This window comes from Pongo abelii, chromosome 1, assembly GCF_028885655.2.
Source record: "Pongo abelii isolate AG06213 chromosome 1, NHGRI_mPonAbe1-v2.0_pri, whole genome shotgun sequence".
NCBI classification, from domain to species: Eukaryota; Metazoa; Chordata; class Mammalia; order Primates; family Hominidae; genus Pongo; species Pongo abelii.
In genome coordinates this window covers 137,795,962-137,818,412 of record NC_071985.2, presented here as the reverse complement: position 1 = coordinate 137,818,412, position 22,451 = coordinate 137,795,962, and the positions used below count along the sequence as shown (strand labels likewise).

The following is a 22,451-nucleotide window of genomic DNA, read 5'->3' as shown; positions in this document are numbered from 1 at the left end:
TTGTAGATGTGTGGTGTTATTTCTGAGGCCTCTGTTCTGTTCCATTGGTCTACATCTCTGTTTTGGTACCAGTACCATGCTGTTTTGGTACAGTAGCCTTGTAGTATAGTTTGAAGTCAGGTAGCGTGATGCCTCCAGCTTTGTTCTTTTGGCTTAGGATTGTCTTGGCAATGGGGGCTCTTTTTTGGTTCCATATGAACTTTAAAGTAGTTTTTTCCAATTCTGTGAAGAAAGTCATTGGTAGCTTGATGGGGATGGCATTGAATCTATAAATTACCTTGGGCAGTATGGCCATTTTCACGATACTGATTCTTCCTATCCATGAGCATGGAATGTTCTTCCATTTGTTTGTGTCCTCTTTTATTTCCTTGAGCAGTGGTTTGTAGTTCTCCTTGAAGAGGTCCTTCACATCCCTTGTAAGTTGGATTCCTAGGTATTTTATTCTCTTTGAAGCAATAGTGAATGGGAGTTCACTCATGATTTGGCTCTCTGTTTGTCTGTCATTGGTGTATAGGGATACTTGTGATTTTTGCACATTGATTTTATATCCTGAGACTTTGCTGAAGTTGCTTATCAGCTTAAGGAGATTTTGGGCTGAGACAAGGGGGTTTTCTAGATATACAATCATGTCATCTGCAAATAGGGACAATTTGACTTCCTCTTTTCCTAATTGAATATGCTTTATTTCTTTCTCTTGACTGATTGCCCTGGCCAGAACTTCCAATACTATGTTGAATAGGAGTGGTGAGAGAAGGCATCCCTGTCTTGTGCCAGTTTTCAAAGGGAATGCTTCCAGTTTTTGCCCATTCGGTATGATATTGGCTGTGGGTTTGTCACAGTTTTTATTATTTTGAGATACATCCCATCAATACCTAGTTTATTGAGAGTTTTTTGCGTGAAGGCTGTTGAATTTTGTCGAAGGCCTTTTCTGCGTCTATTGAGATAATCATGTGGTTTTCATCTTTGGTTCTGTTTATATGATGGATTATATTTATTGATTTATGTATGTTGAACCAGCCTTGCATCCCACTGATGAAGCCAACTTGATCATGGTGGATGAGCTTCTCGATGTGCTGCTGGATTTGGTTTGCCAGTATTTTATTGAGGATTTTTGCATCAATGTTCATGAAGGATAGTGGTCTAAATTTCTCTTTTTTTGTTGTGTGTCTGCCAGGCTTTGGTATCAGGATGATGCTGGCCTCATAAAATGAGTTAGAGAGGCTTCCCTCTTTTTCTATTGATTGGAATAGTTTCAGAAGGAATGGTACTAGCTCCTCTTTGTACCTCTGGTAGAATTCAGCTGTGGATCCGTCTGGTCCTGGACTTTTTTTGGTTGGCAGGCTATTAATTATTGCCTCAATTTCAGAGCCTGTTATTGGTCTATTCAGGGATTCATCTTCTTCCTGGTTTAGTCTTGGGAGGGTGTATGTGTCCAGGAATTTATCCATTTCTTCTAGATTTTCTAGTTTATTTGTGTAGAGGTGTTTCTAGTATTCTCTGATGGTAGTTTGTATTTCTGTGGGATCAGTAGTGATATCCCCTTTATCATTTTTTATTGCATCTATTGGATTCTTCTCTCTTTTCTTCTTTATTAGTCTTGCTAGCAGTCTATCAATTTTCTTGGTCTTTTCAAAAAACCAGCTCTTGGATTCATTGATTTTTTGAAGGGTTTTTGTATCTCTATCTCCTTCAGTTCTGCTCTGATCTTAGTTATTTCTTGCCTTCTGCTAGCTTTTGAATGTGTTTGCTCTTGCTTCTCTAGTTCTTTTAATTGTGATGTTAGGGTGTCAATTTTAGATCTTTCCTGCTTTCTCTTGTGGGCATTTAGTGCTATAAATTTCCCTCTATACCCTGCTTTAAATGTGTCCCAGAGATTCTGGTATGTTGTGTCTTTGTTCTCATTGGTTTCAAAGAACATCTTTATTTCTGCCTTCATTTCATTATGTACCCAGTAGTCATTCAGGAGCAGGTTGTTCGGTTTGTATGTAGTTGAGCGGTTTTGAGTGAGTTTCTTAATCCTGAGTTCTAGTTTGATTGCACTGTGGTCTGAGAGACAGTTTGTTATCATTTCTGTTCTTTTACATTTGCTGAGGAGTGCTTTACTTCCAACTGTGTGGTCAATTTTGGAATAGTGCGATGTGGTGCTGAGAAGAATGTATATTCTGTTGATTTGGGGTGGAGAGTTCTGTAGATGTCTATTAGGTCTGCTTGGTGCAGAGCTGAGTTCAATTCCTGGATATCCTTGTTAACTTTCTGTCTCGTTGATCTGTCTAATGTTGACAGTGGGGTGTTAAAAGTCTCCCATTATTATTGTGTGGGAGTCTAAGTCTCTTTGTAGGTCTCTAAGGCCTTGCTTTATGAATCTGGGTGCTCCTGTATTGGGTGCATATATATTTAGGATAGTTAGTTCTTCTTGTTGAATTGATTCCTTTACCATTATGTAATGTCCTTCTTTGTCTCTTTTGATCTTTGTTGGTTTAAAATCTGTTTTATCAGAGACTAGGATTGCAACCCCTGCTTTTTTTTTGCTTTCCATTTGCTTGGTAGATCTTCCTCCATTTCTTTATTTTGAGTGTATGTGTGTCTTTGCATGTGAGATGGATTTCCTGAATACAGCACACTGATGGGACTTGACTCTTTATCCAGTTTGCCAGTCTGTGTCTTTTAATTGGGTCATTTAGCACATGTACATTTAAGGTTAATATTGTTATGTGTGAATTTGATCCTGCCATTATGATGTTAGCTGGTTATTTTGCCTGCTAATTAATACAGTTTCTTCATAGCATCAATGGTCTTTACAATTTGGCATGTTTTTGCAGTGGTTTGTACTGGTTGTTCCTTTCCATGTTTAGTGCTTCCTTCAGGAGCTCTTGTAAGGCAGGCCTGGTGGTGACAGAATCTCTCAGCATTTGCTTGTCTGTAAAGGATTTTATTTCTCCTTCACTTATGAAGCTTAGTTTGGCTGGATATGAAATTCTGGGTTGAAAGTTCTTTACTTTAAGAATGTTGAATATTGGCCCCCACTCTCTTCTGGCTTGTAGAGTTTCTGCCGAGAGATCCGCTGTTAGTCTGATGGGCTTCCCTTTGAGGGTAACCCGACCTTTCTCTCTGGCTGCCCTTAACATTTTTTCCTTCATTTCAACTTTGATGAATCTGAAAATTATGTGTCTTGGAGTTGCTCTTCTCGAGGAGTATCTTTGTGGTGTTCTCTGTATTTCCTGAATTTGAATGTTGGCCTGCCTTGCTAGATTGGGGAAGTTCTCCTGGATAATATCCTGCAGAGTGTTTTCCAGCTTGGTTCCATTCTCCCTGTCACTTTCAGGTACACCAGTCAAATGTAGATTTGGTCTTTTCACATAATCTCATATTTCTTAGAGGCTTTGTTCATTTCTTTTTACTCTTTTTTCTCTAAACTCTTCTCACTTCATTTCATTCATTTGATCTACAATCACTGATACCCTTTCTTCCACTTGATCAAATCGGCTACTGAAGCTTCTTATGCATGTGTCATATACTTCTCGTGCCATCGTTTTCAGCTGCATTGGGTCACTTGAGGTCTTCTCTATGCTGTTTATTCTAGTTAGCCATTCGTCTAATCTTTTTTGAATGCTTTTAGCTTTTTTTGCGATGGGTTCGAACATCCTCCTTTAGCTCGGAGAAGTTTGTTATTACTGATTGTTTGAAGCCTTCTTCTCTCAACTTGTCAAAGTCATTCTCTGTCCAGCTTTGTTCTGTTGCTGGCGAGGAGCTGCGTTACTCTGGAGGAGAATAGGCGCTCTGATTTTTAGAATTTTCAGCTTTTCTGCTCTAGTTTCTCCCTATCTTTATTGTTTTATCTACCTTTGGTCTTTGATGATGGTGACATACAGATGGGGTTTTGGTGTGGATGTCCTTTCTGTTTGTTAGTTTTCCTTCTAACAGTCAGGACCCTCAACTGCAGGTCTGTTGGAGTTTGGAGGTCCACTCCAGACCTTGTTTGCCTGAGTATCACCAGTGGAGGCCGCAGAACAGCAAATATTGCAGAATGGCCAATGTTGCTGCCTGATCCTTCCTCTGGAAGCTTCGTCTCAGAGGGACACCCAGCCATATGAGGTGTCAGTCGGCCCCTACTGGGAGGTGCCTCCCAGTTAGGCTACTCAGGGGTCAGGGGTCCACTTGAGGAGGTAGTCTGTCTGTTCTCAGATCTCAAACTCTGTGCTGGGAGAACCACTACTGTCTTCAAAGCTGTCAGACAGGGATGTTTAATTCTGCAGAAGTTTCTGCTGCCTTTTGTTCAGCTATGCCCTGCCCCCAGAGGTGGAGTCTACAGAGGCAGGCAGGCCTCCTTGAGCTGTGGTGGGCTCCACCCAGTTCAAGCTTCCAGGCCGCTTTGTTTACCTACTCAAGCCTCAGCAATGGCGGACGCCCCTCCCCAGCCTTGCTGCCGCCTTGCAGTTTGATCTCAGAGTGCTGTGCTAGCAATGAGCAAGGCTCCATGGGCATGGGACCCTCCGAGCCAGGCGCGGGATATAATCTCCTGGTGTGCTGTTTGTTAAGGCTGTCGGAAAAGTGCAATATTAGGGTGGGAGTGTCCCAATTTTCCAGGTACCATCTGCCACGGCTTCCCTTGGCTAGGAAAGGGAATTCCTGACCCCTTGTGCTTCCTGGGTGAGGCGATGCCTCGCCCTGCTTCGGCTCATGCTCCGTGGGCTGCACCCAGCGTCTGACAAGCCCCAGTGAGATAAATGTGGTACCTCAGTTGGAAATGCAGAAGTCACCCGTCTTCTGCGTCGCTCACGCCGGGAGCTATAGACTGGAGCTGTTCCTTTTCGGCCATCTTGGAACCCCCGCCACCTCTTGATACTTTTAAAAATGAAGGTATTAGTGCCCCAATTTTTTCTTCTACTTCTCTAACTCCTACTTTGCTTCTCAGTTTTTATCACTTGTACTTTTGTATTGCTGAGAATTAAAAATATCTACTTTGTATTCTGTAATCATAGTAAGTTTTTCTTTGTAGTCAGTTGATCTACACACAGAAAATCGGTAAAATATTTATTATGATTGTATTAAAATAGTTGATTGCAGAACCCAGATTACATTTCCTGTGTAATTTTTTTGGAATTTCTAATTGCCTTCCTTTTTTCCCCCATCATTTGCCTTTACTACATATTTGAGTAGCTTCATATCCTCAAGGATACTACTCCATCTCTGCAACCATCTTTTCCCAGCTCTCACATACCTGCTCCAGGAGTTTGCTGTTCTGCTGCAGTCTGAACAGATTGCTGTCTGTGCTGCTGCCCAGTGGCCTGGGGCTCCCTGTCATTCCAATCTTGGGCTGAAGTCACTGTTTCCTCAATCCCATGTCTTTGACTTTCTTGTTTATTCACTCATTTTGCTGCAGCATATCCTCAAATGATACCTAAGAAAGCGAAGGAGGTAAACTCTGAGTCTGTTGCAAGTTCTGAAGATGTTTTTATTCTCAGACTATCTGGTGGTATCATTATCTCTATTGGTGGCATATGGATATGTAATAACATTTAACCAATGACCTATTGTTATGTGTTTCAGTGTCATAGGTAACTTTGAGTGAATATCCATATATCTTCCCATTTGTGCACATGAATAATTATTTTCAAAGAATAATTTTGTTGAGTGGAATTCTTGGGCAAATAGTATGTGTGTGTGTTTTTTTTTTTTTTTTCAGACAAAGTCTCGCTCTTGTCCCCCAGGGTGGAGTGCAATGGCTTGATCTTGGCTCACTGCAACCTCCACTTTCCGGGTTCAAGCGATTCTCCTGTCTCAGCCTCCCAAGTAGCTGGGATTACAGGCACCTGCCACCATGCCCGGCTAATTTTTGTATTTTTTAGTAGAGACGGGGTTTCACCATGTTGGCAGGCTGGTCTCGAACTCCTGACCTCAGGTGATCCACCCGCCTCCGCCTCCCAGAGTGCTAGGATTACAGGCATGAGCCACTGCGCCTGGCCTAGTATATGTATGTTTTAAGGATATTGATTCATTCTGCCAAAATTCTCTTCAGAGAACCATTGTGTAACTAGTTCTTTTCATCAAGAGGCTGCTTGGTTTCTGTTGTTTGTTTTATTTTTGTTTTGTGAAGACTGCAGTTAATAGGGATCAGGAACTCTGAAAAGGGTTGGCTAGAAGAGTCTTTACCTGAGCAATGTGGAAATGATACTGGGAAAGAAAATAAACATACACTGTCTGTAAATATCAGAAGGTTTATATGAAAAGGAGATTGGATTCAGTTAAGTTTTTTGGGTTGTGAGGATCAGAAGTAGGACAGGCAGGTGGAAATCTGAGATAGCAGTATAGTTTTGGGACTTTTGAATAGCAGTCCCAAGTTGCAGTGAGCTGCTTACACTCCTCACCATGGGGTAGTCCACCCTAAGCTGAGGGCAAACTGGAAGGGCTTTTGTGGGTGGGATTTAAAAATCTGTGGGTAATAGAAAGTAGGTAATTTTCAGAGGCCATTTCAACCATGCCACACTGCGGTATGATGAACATAAAGTCATCATGAACACAGTTAAGTTTGGGTTGGATGAAATATATTATAGTTGTGCAAAGTGAGATGAAAAGCTGACAAAAACCATAGGATCAATAAAACAGTTTAGTTTACCCTTAGAAGTATTAATTTTCCTTTTCATCCTGGATGCTTTTCTACAACAAGTAGAAAGTAACAACTACTTTTGGAGGGTGATTTGTTCATGTAAGGTTATCTTTTATAGTAAAATAGCAGTGTTCATTAGTAGTGCATCCAGTCCTTCCTGACTATAATGATCTGTCTAATCATCCATTCCTCCCCATCATCCAGGCCTGAACCTTAGACCTGTGTGGTCACCTTTGCATCAGTAACAAGGTGTGAATGATTGCACCTAGGCAGGAAGGAATAGGCCCTTTTAAGCCTTGTCTTTATAATAAGAAAATTTACCTTGTTCAGTTGTTTTTTTAGAGACAAAGTCTCACTCTGTCACCCACGCTGGAGTACAGTGGTGCAGTCATAGCTTGCTACGGCCTTAACTCCTGAGCTCAAGTGATCCTCCTGCCTCAGCCTCCTTAGTAGCTGGGACTATAGGCGCACGCCACCATGCCTGGCTAATTAAAAAAAAATTTTTTTTTGTAGACGTGGGGTCTTACTATGTTGACCAGGCTGGCCCAGAACTCCTGATCTCAAGCGATCCTCCTGCCTCAACCTCCTAAAGTGTTGGGATTATATGCGTGAGCCACTGTACCTAGTCCTTTTTCCTCTTTTGAGTGCCTTCTCTTTTGAGCGCCGCATACTGATGGCGATCAGTATTTTTCCTGATGGCCATCAGTATGCGTCTCATTTTATTCTCATGTCAGTCTTGCTATAAAGATGACATTGTGCCCATTTTACAAATGGAGAAACCGAAATTTAGATTAGCTTTGCCCAAAGTTGCCGCCAGAGCTAGGATTCAAATCCTGCCCTCCATACCACCGGCATATTGTCATTAACTGTCTCTGCCTCCCAAAACTTAATTGCTTTTAACTATCCCTGCCTCCCAAAATGTAATTGCTTAATTATAATAATGATTTGCTCAAATAGAGTAAGTTTTAAAAAGTTTGCCAGTAAATATTTCTGGAAATTCTGTCAGCATTGGGATACAGTGGTGGTATCTGTTGGGAAAAGCTGAGTGTTGGGAGAGAAGCTGAGGCAGGGCTTGCATGTCTGACATAATGTAAGAGAGTCTTGGAACATGTGCGGGGTCCAGGGTCTAAAACCCCTCGTGGTCTTTGGAACACCAAGCTCTGTGCCAAAGGGTGGAAGGCTACCCTGACGCACCATAATCTAAGCCCAGGACATAAAACCGCTCGTGGCTTGGATAGAATCCAGGGCTCGTGGCTCTGGAATGTGTCTAGACTTGCTGGCTCCTTGCTCCTTGCTCTCCCAGGATCGATTGTATCTTGAGTTAAAAGAACCTGCTCTCCATTATCTCAAGTAGCAGAGCATATGCTAAACCGTCACAGCTGTAAATCATGTGCTTAATGCAACGCTCCCTTTCGACCCCCACATTCTTACCACCCGTTTCTTTGTTTGATCACCAATAAATAGTCTGGGCTTCCAGAGTTCGGGGCCTTCGCAGCCTCCATACTTAGTGTTGGCCCACTGGACCCACTTTCTCTCGTAAATGGTCTTTTTTCATTTCTTTGCCTCCGCCATACTTCATCACCCTCACGACCTGGTGTTGGGTCCATCATGCCAGCAGTATCAAATGGCATTCTTAGACACTTCCATCTACCGTTAATTTTAAATCTCTCGTTTTATGTTTTGTAAAGTGATGAGGACAATGATGGTGGTAATGGCAGCCATACAGTCTTAACAACAGCCCTGTTTAAAAGTATTAACCCTTCGTTATAGATTTCTTGGAATAGGATCAGAGGAGTTTAGTAATAGGCAGAAGGTCACACGGCTAGTAAGGTCAGAGCTATAACCCTGGTTTGTCTTTCCTTTAGACTACATCCTATTGCTCCTTAGTTTGCTATTGTGCTCACTAACTGTCTGCTTGTAAATGTTTTCCTTCTGTTACAATGGCCCCACATTCCCCTACCTCTTCTACTTGCTTACCCACTTTTACCAGCCTTGCTTCACTAACTCTAAATGTATCAGTGTTTGGAGATTCAGACATTTTTATTTTCTCATAACAAATTTGATAACTTCTAATTCTGTTCCGCTGATATCTTTATGAGATTAAAATCTGGATGGTTTTCTCCTTTTCTTTTGGAATGAAATGTGAGTGTTTTTTTTTTTTTTTTTTTTTTTTTAAGAGACAGGGTCTCACTAATGTTGCCCTGGCTGGGCTCAAATGATCCTCCTGCCTCTGCTGGCATTATAGGCATGAGCCACCACGTCCAGCCAAAGGCTAATATTCTGATAATCCTCTCTCCCACTCAGAAATAGGCCTGAAGGACTCTTGGGATTTTGACTTTAGAGGTGACGTGCTTGTTTAACAGCACTGAGAAGGCATGGTTCAACTCAGGAAACATGGGCCAGGCACTGTGTAAGGCTTTATGGATATAATAGTGAATAAGGAACAGGAAATGTAGATATTTGCAAGGAGCTAAGTACTCTCACAGATAAGCAGAGAGATCTGCGGAGGCAATTGACTGGGAGTTCTCCCACCTAAGAGTTAAGGGGTCAGGAAAAACTTTTCTAGAGGAATGTAGCAGGTCCACCTTAAGAGCTGTGCAGTCTGGGGTGGGTGTTTGTAAACCTTTGCTCAGCATAGTTTCTGAGAAGTAGGGAGCTAGCTCCTTGGGGCTTATAGATCGCTGGCTATTTCTAGACTAGGAAAGCACTTCTCTCACTTTAATGTACCTTGGACTCACCTGGAGGGCCCGCAAAACACAGCTGCTGGTCCCACCGCTCATGGTTTCCCATTCAGTATGTCTTGGATGGGGCCCTGGAATATGCATATCTAGCAAGTTCCCAGGTCATGCTGATGCTGCTTATCTGGGAACTACACGAGAACCATTGGGCTAGAAATACTAGAACTAACCATTCTCTTTGGGAAGAGGAGAGAGGAATGAGGAGCCAAGATGTTATGCCCAACTCTTTTCAAATTCAAGAGACAGTTTCCTCAAAGCGTGGAAAATTTGCACTTTGGCCAAAGTTGTTTAGATGAACATAACATCAAATTTACCATTTTTACACTGATTCTTTTAATACTTAATGAAAATCATGAAGTCAGGTTTTATCTGATATTAATTTGGTATTTTGGTTAATACTTTTAATTCTTTACCAGTATGAAAGGAGTTGGAAAAAGTCATCTTTTAAACTCTCAAAAAAGGTCTTAAATATAGTATATTTCATGATTTTTTTATTTTTAAAGTTAATATTAACTAGAGAGAAATTTTTAGAATTTTTTTAAATTTTAAGAAACGGTTTCACTGTGTCACCTAGGCTGGTATGCAGTAGTGTGATCACAGCTCACAGCCACAACCTCAAACTTCTGGGTTCAGGTGATCTTCCTGCCTTAGCCTTCGGAGTAGCTGAGTCAGACTACAGGTGTGCACCATCGCGCCCAGCCTAAAATGGTTTTTAAAGTTTAATTAAGGCTCAGGCTGTTGCTGCTATAGTATTTTGATATTTTACGTGACTTTGGGGAGTCTGCTTTAAAATACTTCATAAGTTGTATAAAAATAAATTTTGGTATTTGATCTTATCTTTGGAAAAACTATTTATTTGAAGGATACAGTAAGAAATTTAGCAAGAATTTTGGCTGACCTTAGGAACACATTAACTCAACATTTTGCAGCAGTCTGGTCTGTCATGTTCTCTAAACATTGAACGTAGTTATGTAGAATGCCATAGACTTAGAACAACTAACGAGAATTGTTAGGAAAAATAGATCAGAAGAAAAATCACCTTTGACGGAAGAAAGTCAGTGTTGTGAATGAGAGAAATTATCCTTAAGGAATAAAAAGTTCACCTATAATTTTTTTAATGCTTCATGTTTATTACATACATGAATCTATCTTAGTGAGGGGTTATAATAATACAAATCATTCTTTTTTTTTTTTTTTTTTTGAGACAAGAGTCTCGCTCTGTCCCCCAGGCTGGAGTGCAGTGGCGCGATTTCGGCTCACTGCAAACTCCGCCTCCCAGGTTCACGCCATTCTCCTGCCTCAGCCTTCAGAGTAGCTGGGACTATAGGCGCCCGCCACCATGCCTGGCTAATTTTTTGTATTTTTAGTAGAGACAGTTTCACTGTATTAGCCAGGATGGTCTCGATCTCCTGACCTCGTGATCCGTCCGCTTTGGCCTCCCAAAGTACTGGGATTACAGGCGTGAGCCACCACGCCCAGCCATAATACAAATCTTTCCAAGATGTTTATGTCTGGTGTCTGGCTCAAGTAAGAATCTCATTAAAATAACTTTTTCCTTTCATTTTTTGTCCCCTCAAGAGTCATATTTTAGTTGTGTACTATTTTCAAAGTTGTCCTTTGCCCTAATTTGCTACAGAATTTAACTATAGAGGTAGCAAAAAAACAGAACATTTAGTTTCTCTTATTTTACTTTACTTATTATTTTAACTTCTTCTTAAATATTCCAAGCAATTCTTTTGAGAAAACTCACCTAAACTTTGAACAAGCCACCAAATTTTTTCATTAAAAAAGCACACAAAATACCTAAGGAGTTTGAAATGCAAATGGCAATTTGTTCCTTATTATCTTTAAAGTGGTTCTTTATGCTGAATAAATTAGAGGGCTCAGACATTTGTGCTTTTCTCATCCCTTTTTTTTAGCCGCAAATGTGATTTCAAATATGTATTAAAATGAATTATTTATTTGTTATTTTAAATTTTTGTATAGAGATGGTGTTTTGCTATGTTTGCCCAAGCTGGTCTCGAACCTCTTGCCTCGGCCTCCCAGTGTGCTGGGATTACTTTTGTGAGCCACCATGCCCAGCCCAAATGCATTTATAATAAAACAAAGATGAGAGTGGCCTGTTCAGAGATATCCTAGTCGTACCATTTTACCACTGAAAATCCTGCAGCCCGGGAAACCCCTTCCTGTGATACAAAAAAAAAAATCACGGCAGCTATGATTTGCAGTTCACAATAATGGATCATCCACTGATGCAACTTAAGTGTGTTGTAATTGTGAGCAGTAACAGTCTATCATTGACATTGCCCATTGGATTAACTGTTTTGATTTGTATTGACATAGTGTTAGTTTAACCTACCACACTGTGAATACTGTGACTGTATTTTCTGAGAGTTCAGATAATGAAAATGAGAACAGTTATGATATCAACACCGGAGTGTCCCAGACATCACTGAGAAGGAAAGTTATTATTGTATATGGAAATCTGTGTTATTTTATATATATTAGTATATAATGATATGTTATAGACAGAGGGAAAGACAAAATTTAATTAGGGAGATAAAACAGAACATATTGCACAATAGGCAGGAAAGAATTTGGGGTTGGGCGTTGTTACGGTTTGAATTGTGTGCCCTCCAAAATTCACAGGTTGAAGTCATAACTCCCAGTACCTTAGAATGTAACCTCATTTGGAAATAGGGTCATTGTAGATGTAGTTAGTTAAGATGAGTTTGTATTAAAATATGGTGGGCCCCTAATCCACTATGACTGATCTCCTTGTGAAGCGGGGAAATTTGGACAGACATGCACACAGGGATAATGCCACGTGGAGACTGGAGTTAGGCTGCCACAAGCCAAGGAACTGCAGGAAGCTGGCAGAGAGTCCTAGAACAGATTCTTCCCTAGTGCCTGCAGAGAGCTCATGACCCTGTTAACCCCTTGATCTTGGACTTCTAGCCTCTGTAACTGTGAGACAATACATTTCTGTTGCTTAAACCACCCAGTTTTTGGTACGTTGTTATGACAGCGCTAACAAACTAATTAATACAGGCTTGGTGAAGGAGATGTGCAAGCACCTAAGGAGACTGTGTCTCTCAAGTCTGGGATAAGACAGGCAAGCACATCTAAATTAATCTGCACTTCTTCCATCTTGTTTAAATAAAAGCATTTAGTATAACAGAAAACTAGTATAGAATAATAATTTCAAATAAATACCTATTCTTCCTATTTGTGTGTTAAAGTAATAAAACCTGTGCATAATTCTTTCTCCTACATTGTTATGTCTCTGGACTGATATGGCTGTGCCCTGGTTGACTCTCTGAAAAGTTGGTCACCCCCTGTGCATTCAGTGCTCCTCTTGCCTGCTGTTTCTGTGTCTTTGGCCATCCCTCCTTCCTTCTTCCTCATCACACATTCCAGTATTGCTAAGGATAATGAATTTGTGATTATAAAAAGTTTTAGATTAACCTTGTTAAAGGTAGTTCTTATAATCTAGCTTAGAATTTTGAATCCCTAAAGTAATTTTCATGAATAAATACTAAAAATCATCAAATAAAAAGTCCACCTATTTTTTTTTAATGCTTCATATTGTTCTCATTTGGAAGGCAGCATGGTATAGCCAGTAGAAAAATAGTTTCCAAACTTTTGTTTACATCTAATGTATTAGGGTGGGGAGGACTGTTTTCTTTGGCATGTAATCATAATTCTGGTTTAATTGGAAGTGCTGGAGTGACTCCATTTACTTAGTAGCAATTTTTAAAGTATATTAAGTAAAATTTTTAGAATGTATACTTTTGGTTTTCCTTCCAATGTTTACTAACTCTGCTAAACTTTTCATATTATTTAATTGGTAGAATGTACTAGGTATTATGTTTAAATTTAGAAAGGTCTCAAAGATCCTAAATTTAGCTCCAGGATCTTCTGATTCACAAATATATTTTTCAGAACAAACATGGTGGCATACGTTGTCATACTGGGCAAATACACCTGTACTCACAGGCTTGTGTATTGTTATTGAGGATAAGTGCTTTTTTTGAGATTTTTAAGGTGCTTCCACTTAGTAATGGATATAAAGTGAGTTACTATCAGGTGTTAAATTGTTATAAAACTCCTCATCTTATGAAATTCACAGTACTTTGTGATCATTCTTTTTTTTTTGAGACGAAGTCTCGCTCTGTCGCCCAGGCTGGAGTGCAGTGGTGCGATCTCGGCTCACTGCAAGCTCCGCCTCCCGGGTTCACGCCATTCTCCTGCCTCAGCCTTCCGAGTAGCTGGGGCTACAGGAGCGTGCCACGTGATCATTCTTTTCTACAGTAATTTGAAAATGCCATTACTAATGGTTATTTACAGAGTTCTCTTGTTTAACGTGACACAACTGCTTGAAGCCTATTTTCATTAAGTGGGCACTGTATACTTAAGTAAACATAAGTGTATAATTTACTGTTTTTTAAAAATACTGTAGAATTCCAAGGATCTTTCTATATTCTCATGAAGAAAATCAGTTTAACAGTAAAAGGTAGAAAACTTCTTGATCTGTTTTGGTATTGATTGTTATATTATGCTGAGAAGCTATTGGATATTTCTACGGTATTTGGGGATTTTTTTAAGAATGTTATCCTTGACATTGTGTTTTATGTTTATCATTCAGAAAAATGGAGTGCTGGCATACATTGGGAATTTTCGCCTGCTTGCAGAGCTTTCCAGCCCGTTTGTGAATCAGCGGTATGTTACTGATATCATTGATTATTTTAAAGTCGTGCTGTTTATTTTTAGTTTGGGCAAATCCTTTTCCCATGATCCTAAAGTTACTATATAAAAGATACGGATCTGTGATATGAATTGTCATCACCATCATACAAATGAGGAAAGTGAGCCTTGGAAAGGTTAGAGTAACTTACCCAAGTTTCCCTAGCTAGCAGGTGGTGGTGCTAGCTTTTAAACCCTGCTCTTTGCAGTACGATGGTGCTTTATGATGCCTGCTTCCAGCTCATTCTTCCACCCTCCATGTTGTACACTGCAAGACGAATGGTATTCACTGAATCTTAGAATTGAGGGGGGCTCTTTATGGAAAAGGACAAATATCACTGTGGCTCATTTTGAGTCTAGCTCATATTCCTGACACTAACTTCCTCCTGTCCCCAAATTCTTATATTGACATTATCTTAGTGCCTCATTGAAATACATAATCTTTTTATTTTTTAAATTTAAAAGGCTACTTTTGGCTGGGCTCAGGGGCTCACGTCTATAAATCCCAGCATTTTGGGATGTTGAGGCAGGAGGATTGCTTGAGGCCAGGAGTTTGAGACCAGCCTGGGTAACATTGTGAGATCCCATCCCTACAAAAAAAAAGAAAAGAAAATTAGCTGGGCACGATGGTGCTTGCCCATAGTTCTAGCTGTTTGGGAGGCTAAGGTGGAAGGATCGCATGAGTCCAAGAGTTTAAGCAGTGAGTCCAGTGAGCTGAGATCCAGCCTGGGCAAAACAGAGAAACCTTGTCTGTAAAAAATTTATTTTTTTTAAAAGACTACTTTTATTTTAAATACATACAATGTAAATAACTAAACTAACAATTTGTAATATTGATAGTCATCACTAGTGAATTATTATTATTTTTGAGATGGAGTCTCGCTTTGTTGCCCAGGCTAGAGTGCAATGGCACCATCTCTGCTCACTGCAGCCTCCACCTCCCAGGTTCAGGTGATTCTCCTGCCTCAGCCTCCCAAGTAGCAGAGATTACAGGTGCCCACCACCATGCCTGGCTAATTTTTGTATTTTTAGTAGAAACGAGATTTCGCCATGTTGGCCAGGCTGGTCTCAAACTCCTGACCTCAAGTGATCCACCCGCTTCGGCCTCCTGAAGTGCTGGGGTTACAGGCATGAGCCACTGTGCCTGGCCCATCTCAACCATTTTTAAGAATACAGTTCAGTTGTGTTAAGTATATTCACATTATTGTGCAACAGACCTTTAGAACTTTTTCATTTTGCAAAATTGAAACTCTACGCCCGTTAAACACTAATTCCCTCTCCTGCAAGCCCTAGACAACCACCTTTCTACTTTCTGTTTCTATGATTTTGACTAAATAATTCATATGAATGGAATCATACAGTGTTTATCCTTTTGTGCCTGGCTTATTTTGCTTACTATAATGTCCTTGAAATGTATCATGTTGTAGCATATGACAGGATTTTCTTCTTTTTAAAGGCTGCATAATATTCCTGTTGTATGTGTAACACATTTTCCTTATGCATTCATCCGTCCATGGACATTGAGTTTACTTGCACCCCTGGCTATTGTGAATAATGCTGAAATGGACATGGGGATACAAATATATTTTTGAGACCCTGTTTCAAATCCTTTTGGATATATTTCTAGAAGTGGGATTGCTGGATCATATGATGGTCCTTTTAATTTTTTGATGAACCTTCAGACAGTTTTCCATAATGCATACATCTTTTTACATTCCCACTAACAGTGCACAAGGGTTCTGATTTCTTCACATCCTCATCAACACTTGCTGTTTTCTGTTCTTCTGATAGTAGCCATTCTAATGGGTGGAGGTGGTATGTCATGTGTTTTTCTTTTTCTTTTTCTTTTCTTTTCTTTTCTTTTTTTTTTTTTTTTGATACAGGGTCTCACTCTGGTTCCCAGGCTGGAGTGCAGTGGCATGATCTTGGCTCACTGCAGTCTTGACCTCTCAGGCTCAAAGGATCCTCTCACCTCAGCTTTCTAAGTAACTGGGGCTATAGGCATGTGCCACCACACCTGGCTAATTTTTGTATTTTTTGTAGAGAAGGAGTTTCACCATGTTGCCCAGGCTGGTCTCCAACTCCTGGGCTCAAGCGATCCTCTGACTTTGGCCTCCCAAAATTCTGGGATTACAGGTTTGAGCCACCATGCCTGGCTGGTCATGCGGTTTTGATTTACATTTTACTTTGATTCATGGTGTGGAGCATCTTTTCACGCATTTGTTGGCCATTTGTATATCTTTAAAGAATTGCCTATTCAAGTTCTTTGCCAATTTTTTCCTTTTTTTTTTTTTATGCAGTTTTGCTCCGTCACCCAGTCTGGAGTGCAGTGGCGTGATCTTGGCTCACTGCAACCTCCACCTCCTGGGTTCCAGTGATTCTTGTGCCTCAGTCTCCTGAGTAGCTAGAATTACAGGCATACACCACCATGCCCAGCTAATTTTGTATTTTTAGTAGAAATGGGGTTTTGCCATGTTGGCTAGGCTGGTCTCGAACTCTTGACCCCAAGTAATCCTCCCACCTTGGCCTCCCAAAGTACTGGGATTACAGGCATGAGCCACTGAGCCCAGCCCTTTGCCCGTTTTTAAATTGGGTTATTTATTTTGTTGTAGTAGTTCCTTCTATATTCTGAATATTGATACTTTATCAAATACATGATTTGGAAATATTTTCATCTATTCCATAGGTTGCTTTTTCACTCTGCTGATTGTTTCCTTTGATGTGCAGAAGATTTTAGAGTTGATGAGGTCCCATTTGTCTGTTTTTTTGTTGCCTGTGCTTTTTGTATCATATCCAAAAAATCATTGCCAAGTCTAATATCCTGAAGCCTTCCCCCTATATTTCTTTCTAGGAGTTTTATAGTTTGGGCTTATGTGTAGGTCTTTAATTCATTTTGAATTAATTTTTATATATGGTATAGGGGTCCAACTTCATTCTTAGAATGTGGATATGTAGTTTTTCCAGCACATTTGTTCAAGAGACTATCTTTTCCGCATTGTGTAGTCTTGGTACCCTTGTCAAGTCATTTGGCCATACATGCAAGGGTTTAATTTCTACAGTAGCTTCTAACTGACTTCCTAATTCCAGATACACCCTCTCTCAGTCCTTTCCTCACAGTGTTACCAGAATCATCTTTCTTACATTCCACTTTCACTACCTTATTTTTTCACTAAAAGCTGCATCCTGTTTACACATCTCTCTCTGACTTCTGAAGTTCTCTGTGATGTGCTCCATATGCCTTCAGCCTCTTTTTTTAAATTATTCATTAGAATCAGTTTTGTATCCTTACCGTCTTATGTTCCTTTGGATTTTTCTCATATTTCTTCCTTTATTCATATCCTCCATTTTCTCCCCATCTTTGAAAAATTTACTTATCCTTCAAGTCTTAGTCAAAATCTAAAACCTGGGGAAGGCTTCTATGATTATATGTTGTCTTTTGTTATTTAGTACAGGGATAACACAGAAAGTTGGGAGTATTCCACATCAGAGACACATAAGTTAGAGTGCTTACCCTGAATGAAGCCTCATGAATAATTTCGAAGATACTGGCCATTGGAGGCACAAGCAAAGCAGGAAGACGTTCAGGATGATTGACAGGGCTCCCTAGGTCTGTGTGCCTAGGGTAGACTCTGGAACAAGATTACTCGTGAGGTCTCTTTTTAAAAATAATTTTATTTTTTATTAAAATTTTTGTTTAACCACCAGACCACCTGGGAACCTGTGAGGTCTCTAGGTGATGTGTGCAGTTCATATCATTTACATAGAAGGAGCTCTCTTGGTGATAAAACACCTCCAGTTAATCTTGAGTTACATAGCTTATGTGACATTCTCAAGGGGGTCAGATCTCATAAGTCCATTAATTCCTGGGTCATTTACCATAAGCAATCCTAGACTAAGTATGTTCTTCTAAAAGCATCCCATAGATGAAGGCTCTCTTGCTACAAATTTTATTAGTCTCAGTCTCTTTATCAAGAGGTTTGACATTAGTGTGTTTACCAGGTGATTAGTCTGGATCAACTGTCTTTTTTTCTTTTCTTCTTCTTTTTTTTTTTTTTTTGTTTTTTGGAGACAGAGTCTCACTCTGTCGTCCAGGCTAGAGTGCAGTGGCGTGATCTTGGCTCACTGCAACCTACACCTCCCGGGTTCAAGCAGTTCTCCTGCCTTGGCTTCCCGAGTAGCTGGGACTTCAGGCGCATGCCGCCACACCTGGCTAACTTTTTGTATTTTAGTACAGATGGAGTTTCACAGTGTTGCCCAGGCTGGTCTCGAACTCCTGAGCTCAGGCAATCTGCCCACCTCGGCCTCCCAAAGTGCTAGGATTACAGGTGTGAGCCACTGCACCCGGCCGCTTTTTAATTTTTATTATTTATTTGTTTTTGAGATGGAGTCTTACTCTGTCACCCCGGCTGGAGTACAGTGGTGTGATCTTGGCTCACTGCAACCCCAACCTCCCAGGTTCAAACGGTTCTCCTGCCTCAGCCTCCTGAGTAGCTGGGATTACAGGCATCCGCTGCCACCTCACCTGGCTAATTTTTGTATTTTTAGTAGAGATGGGGTTTGGCCATGTTGGCCAGGCTGGTCTCGAACTCCTGACCTCAGGTGATCCACCCACCTCGGCCTCCCAAAATGCTGGGATTACAGGCGTGAGCCACCATGCCCAGCCTTTTTTTTTTTTTTTTTTTTTTTGAGACATTCTCACTAATATTCTCCCTGCTTCTCTCTGGGTGAGTTATTTCCTCCCAAGGTGTCAGCTCTTAACTATTTACTCATCTTGGTGTAAGGGACTGTGCCTTAGTTTTGGAATCAGATAAACTCAAGTTGCAATGACCTTGGACAAGTTACTTAATATTCCTGTATTATAGTCATTTTATCTATGAAAAGAACATATTTAATATTACCTATTTCTTTGTATTATAGTCAAGTGTTTTATTCTCTTAGGTGGCACGTTGAATCAACATGTGTAAAGTAACACAACATATTTCCCTCTATACTCAGTGCACGGCCCAGCTGTCCACTTGGTTACTGCTGCTCAACATGGGTGAAGTGTTTTTGACTATTTCTCCCTCACTATATTTGGTCCAGCATTAGGTTCTACCATATCACCTCCTAATATTTGTCACCTTTACCACCTCTTCTCTGTCTCTACGTTCAGTGCCCTAGTTCACCATCTCTTGCTGGCTACCTTACCAGTTTCTAACTCTGTACTGTTTGGTAGAGTAACCACAAGCCATGTATGAATATTTACATTTAAATCATTTAAAGGAAATAAAATTAAAAATTCAATTCCTTAGTCTAACTTCTGGTATTTCTAGTGCTTTATGGCTCCATGTGGCCATACACGGAACCTACAGGTATGTGTGAGCAACACACCTTTTGTAGAACATTTTCATTATTGTGGAAAGTTCTTTTGGTCAGTGGGGCTCTAGGCCATGCTGGCAAACCATGCATGGCTCATGGGCCAGACCCGCTGCCTGTTTTTGTAAACAAAGTTATACTGGAGCACAGCCATGTTCACTTTTCTGCCATGATTGCTTTAATTCTACCATGGCAGAATTGCGTAGTTCTGACAGAGAACAGATGGCCTCCAACAGCTACTGCTTTAATGTTCACTGTCTGGCTCTTTATGGAAATAGTTTTCCAGCCCTTGTCACAGACCATCTCCTGTCTCCTATCCTGTTCCCCTTTCATCTCTCTTCTATATTATTATCTTTCACAATAAAGAAATATATGGCTTTGTAGGAGCATACGACATAGCTTAAGAAGAAAAAAATATGCAGCTTCCTTGGTTAAAACTTCTCAGTGGCTCTGGCTGCTTATAGGATAAAATATGAGCTCTCAGTGTGACACAGAAAGCTCTGCAAGAAGAGCTGTCTTATCTCCTTCTGACACATGGCCCCTCAAACTCTCATCTCACACCAGCTTGTCCATCTACTGGCAATGCCTCCTGTCCTCTTGTTATTTAGAACTCAACCCAGGGATAATTTCCATCACTAAAACCCATCTCTTTCCAGGCTGAGTTGGGTGCCTCTTACATATCCTTTCATAATAGCAACGTATGTGTATATTACTATACTTAATGTATTTTATTGCAAAGTTCTGTCTTTTTTATGTTTCCTATTTGTCTTTACATCTCATTAGATCAAGGGCCAAATTTTGTTAAACTTTGCATGGTCCAGTGTCCACACATTATCTGGCATGTAGTAGCCATTTGATTGCTTTTTGAATGATTGACTCCCAAGAGGTGATAAGTTAAGCTTTAGCTAATTCTATCTCTTGAATATGATTCTGATTATGAGATTTTGAAGCAGGATAAAGCTACCTTTGACACTAATAGGCACCTCCATTTGTTTTTGTTTGAAACTCTTTTAGAAAAATTATAAAATTAGAGATAGTCTAATTTTATAATTTTATAATAAAAAATTATACTGTACCTTTATCTAAAAGCTTTGAATCCTTCCTGTTAAGAAAATGAGAACTGGTGTTAGAATATGAATAAGAAATGGTATCATTGGGCAGTAAGGAGATTGTAACAAATTGAGCACAGCTTCTGTCAGAGTTTCCATAGTTTAGTTGTTTTCTTTTTTAATTTGAAGTATTTTTATTTTCTCTCCATTTTAGAGCTTTGTATATAAGAAGGCACATGGCATACATGTGCTGGGGTATAGAGTGAAAAAATACTGAAGTAGTTTAGACACCTGGGCTTCAGTGAAATTTCTGCTGCTGAGTTATGCCCACACGCAGGTTTCTTTTATATAAAGTAATTTAATGGTGCTAACTTCTTTCTTGCCTAAATGCTCTTAATTGTTTTTGAGGACATATTTTATGAATTGATATTGAAATTGAATACCTTGTAAAAGCTTTGCACCTGTGTTTCTTAATATGTTCATTCAATATTTATTAAATACCTCTTCAGTACCTAAATGTCCCATTCTGTGACTTCAAGGAGCTTTAGATATAGTGTCTGGCTTCATGTCTGTGTTTGAGAAAATAGTACCTAAAAATATAAAATACAATTTTTTCTTTTTTCTACTAAAAATACAAAAATTAGCTGGGCGTGGTGGCGCATGCCTGTAGTCCCAACTACTCGGGACGCTGAGGCAGTAGAATTACTTGGACCCGGTTGGTGGAGGTTGCAGTGAGCCGAGATCATGCTACTGTACTCCATCCTGGGTGATAGAGTGAGACTTTGTCTCAGAAAAAAACAAAAAATTATTACCTCATTGAATATTAACAGTAATATTCCATGTTAACACAATATTTGTGTGTGTATGAAAAATAACTGCATTGCCAAAACAAACAAAAAAAACAGTATGAACAGTGTCATTGTTTTACATTTTTGCAAATCTCTTTAATATCTGGAATGATAGAATTCAGCTGGATTCTCAGATTGGCTTCTGTTTTCAGTCTGTTGTGATATGTAGTGTTTGAAGCATATGAAAAATATCTGGCCTCTCAGAGTTAATTACGCAATAGAAAAAAAGTATTTTAGTGGCCTTTTCAAATACTAATAATTGTGGATATTCCTTAATACGTCATCAAAATATACCAAGAGGTAGTTTCTTAAAGGGTAAGTAAATGTGAAATCTGAAACCATATCAATGAACTTTTCATACTCTGCTATATTAAAATTCATTGGCCTTTCTTGGGCTTTAAAGTTTTTTAAAATTTGTTTGTTTATTTATTTATTTATTTATTTATGTATTTATTTGAGATGGAGTCTCGCATTGTCACCTGGGCTGGAGTGCAGTGGTGCGATCTTGGCTCACTGCAACCTCCGCCTCCCAGGTTCAAGCAATTCTCCTGCCTCAGCCTCCCTGAATAGCTGGGATTACAGGCACCTGCCACCACGCCCGGCTAATTTTTTGTATGTTTAGTAGAGATGGGGTTTCACTATGTTGGCCAGGCTGGTCTTGAACTCCTGACCTTGTGATCCACCCGCCTCGGCATCCCAAAGTGCTGGGATTACAGGCGTGAGCCACCGCACCTGGCAGGCCTTCAATCTTTTACATATGCATAATTTTGATTCATCATGTCTTGGTCATTGGGAAAATACTGGCTCATTGAGTTATGTAGGTCTTCTAAATGTTGAACATTTATTAGATGACATTTAAAATATCACTGCAGATCTCATTAGAAAAGTCTTTAAGTATTGAGAGGCTGTCAAGCTCACAGTTGCAGATACAAATTTTCCAATATTCTGATTTTCATTTGAAAGTTCAAATTTTGTTGTTGGCATCAAAACTGTCAGTTGCTTTTCTTTATGTGACAAGCCCACTTTTTTTTTATTTTTGAGAGAGTGCCTGCCAGATGGCTCAAGCAATCGTAGTTTATTGTGTTTTTTTTTCAAGTAAAAATGGCATTCT

General features: G+C 39.9%; 1 protein-coding gene and 1 long non-coding RNA gene across 17 annotated transcripts in view; one reads left to right on the top strand and one right to left on the bottom strand.

Annotated features, from left to right (window-relative positions):
* Nucleotides 1-22,451, top strand: part of TLCD4 (TLC domain containing 4) — a 115,394-nt gene that overhangs the window by 78,590 nt on the left and 14,353 nt on the right. For all 16 annotated transcript variants that reach the window (XM_054530990.1, XM_054530991.1, XM_054530977.1 and 13 more), the window contains one exon: nt 13,991-14,064. In XM_054530990.1, coding sequence (XP_054386965.1) covers nt 13,991-14,064 — 74 coding nt within the window. The remainder of the gene's footprint in view (nt 1-13,990; nt 14,065-22,451) is intronic.
* LOC103892008 (uncharacterized) overlaps nt 3,175-22,451 on the bottom strand; it is a 76,492-nt gene continuing 57,215 nt past the window's right edge. Inside the window, exon 4 of the long non-coding RNA XR_656250.2 lies at nt 3,175-5,398. This is a non-coding gene — a long non-coding RNA (uncharacterized LOC103892008). The remainder of the gene's footprint in view (nt 5,399-22,451) is intronic.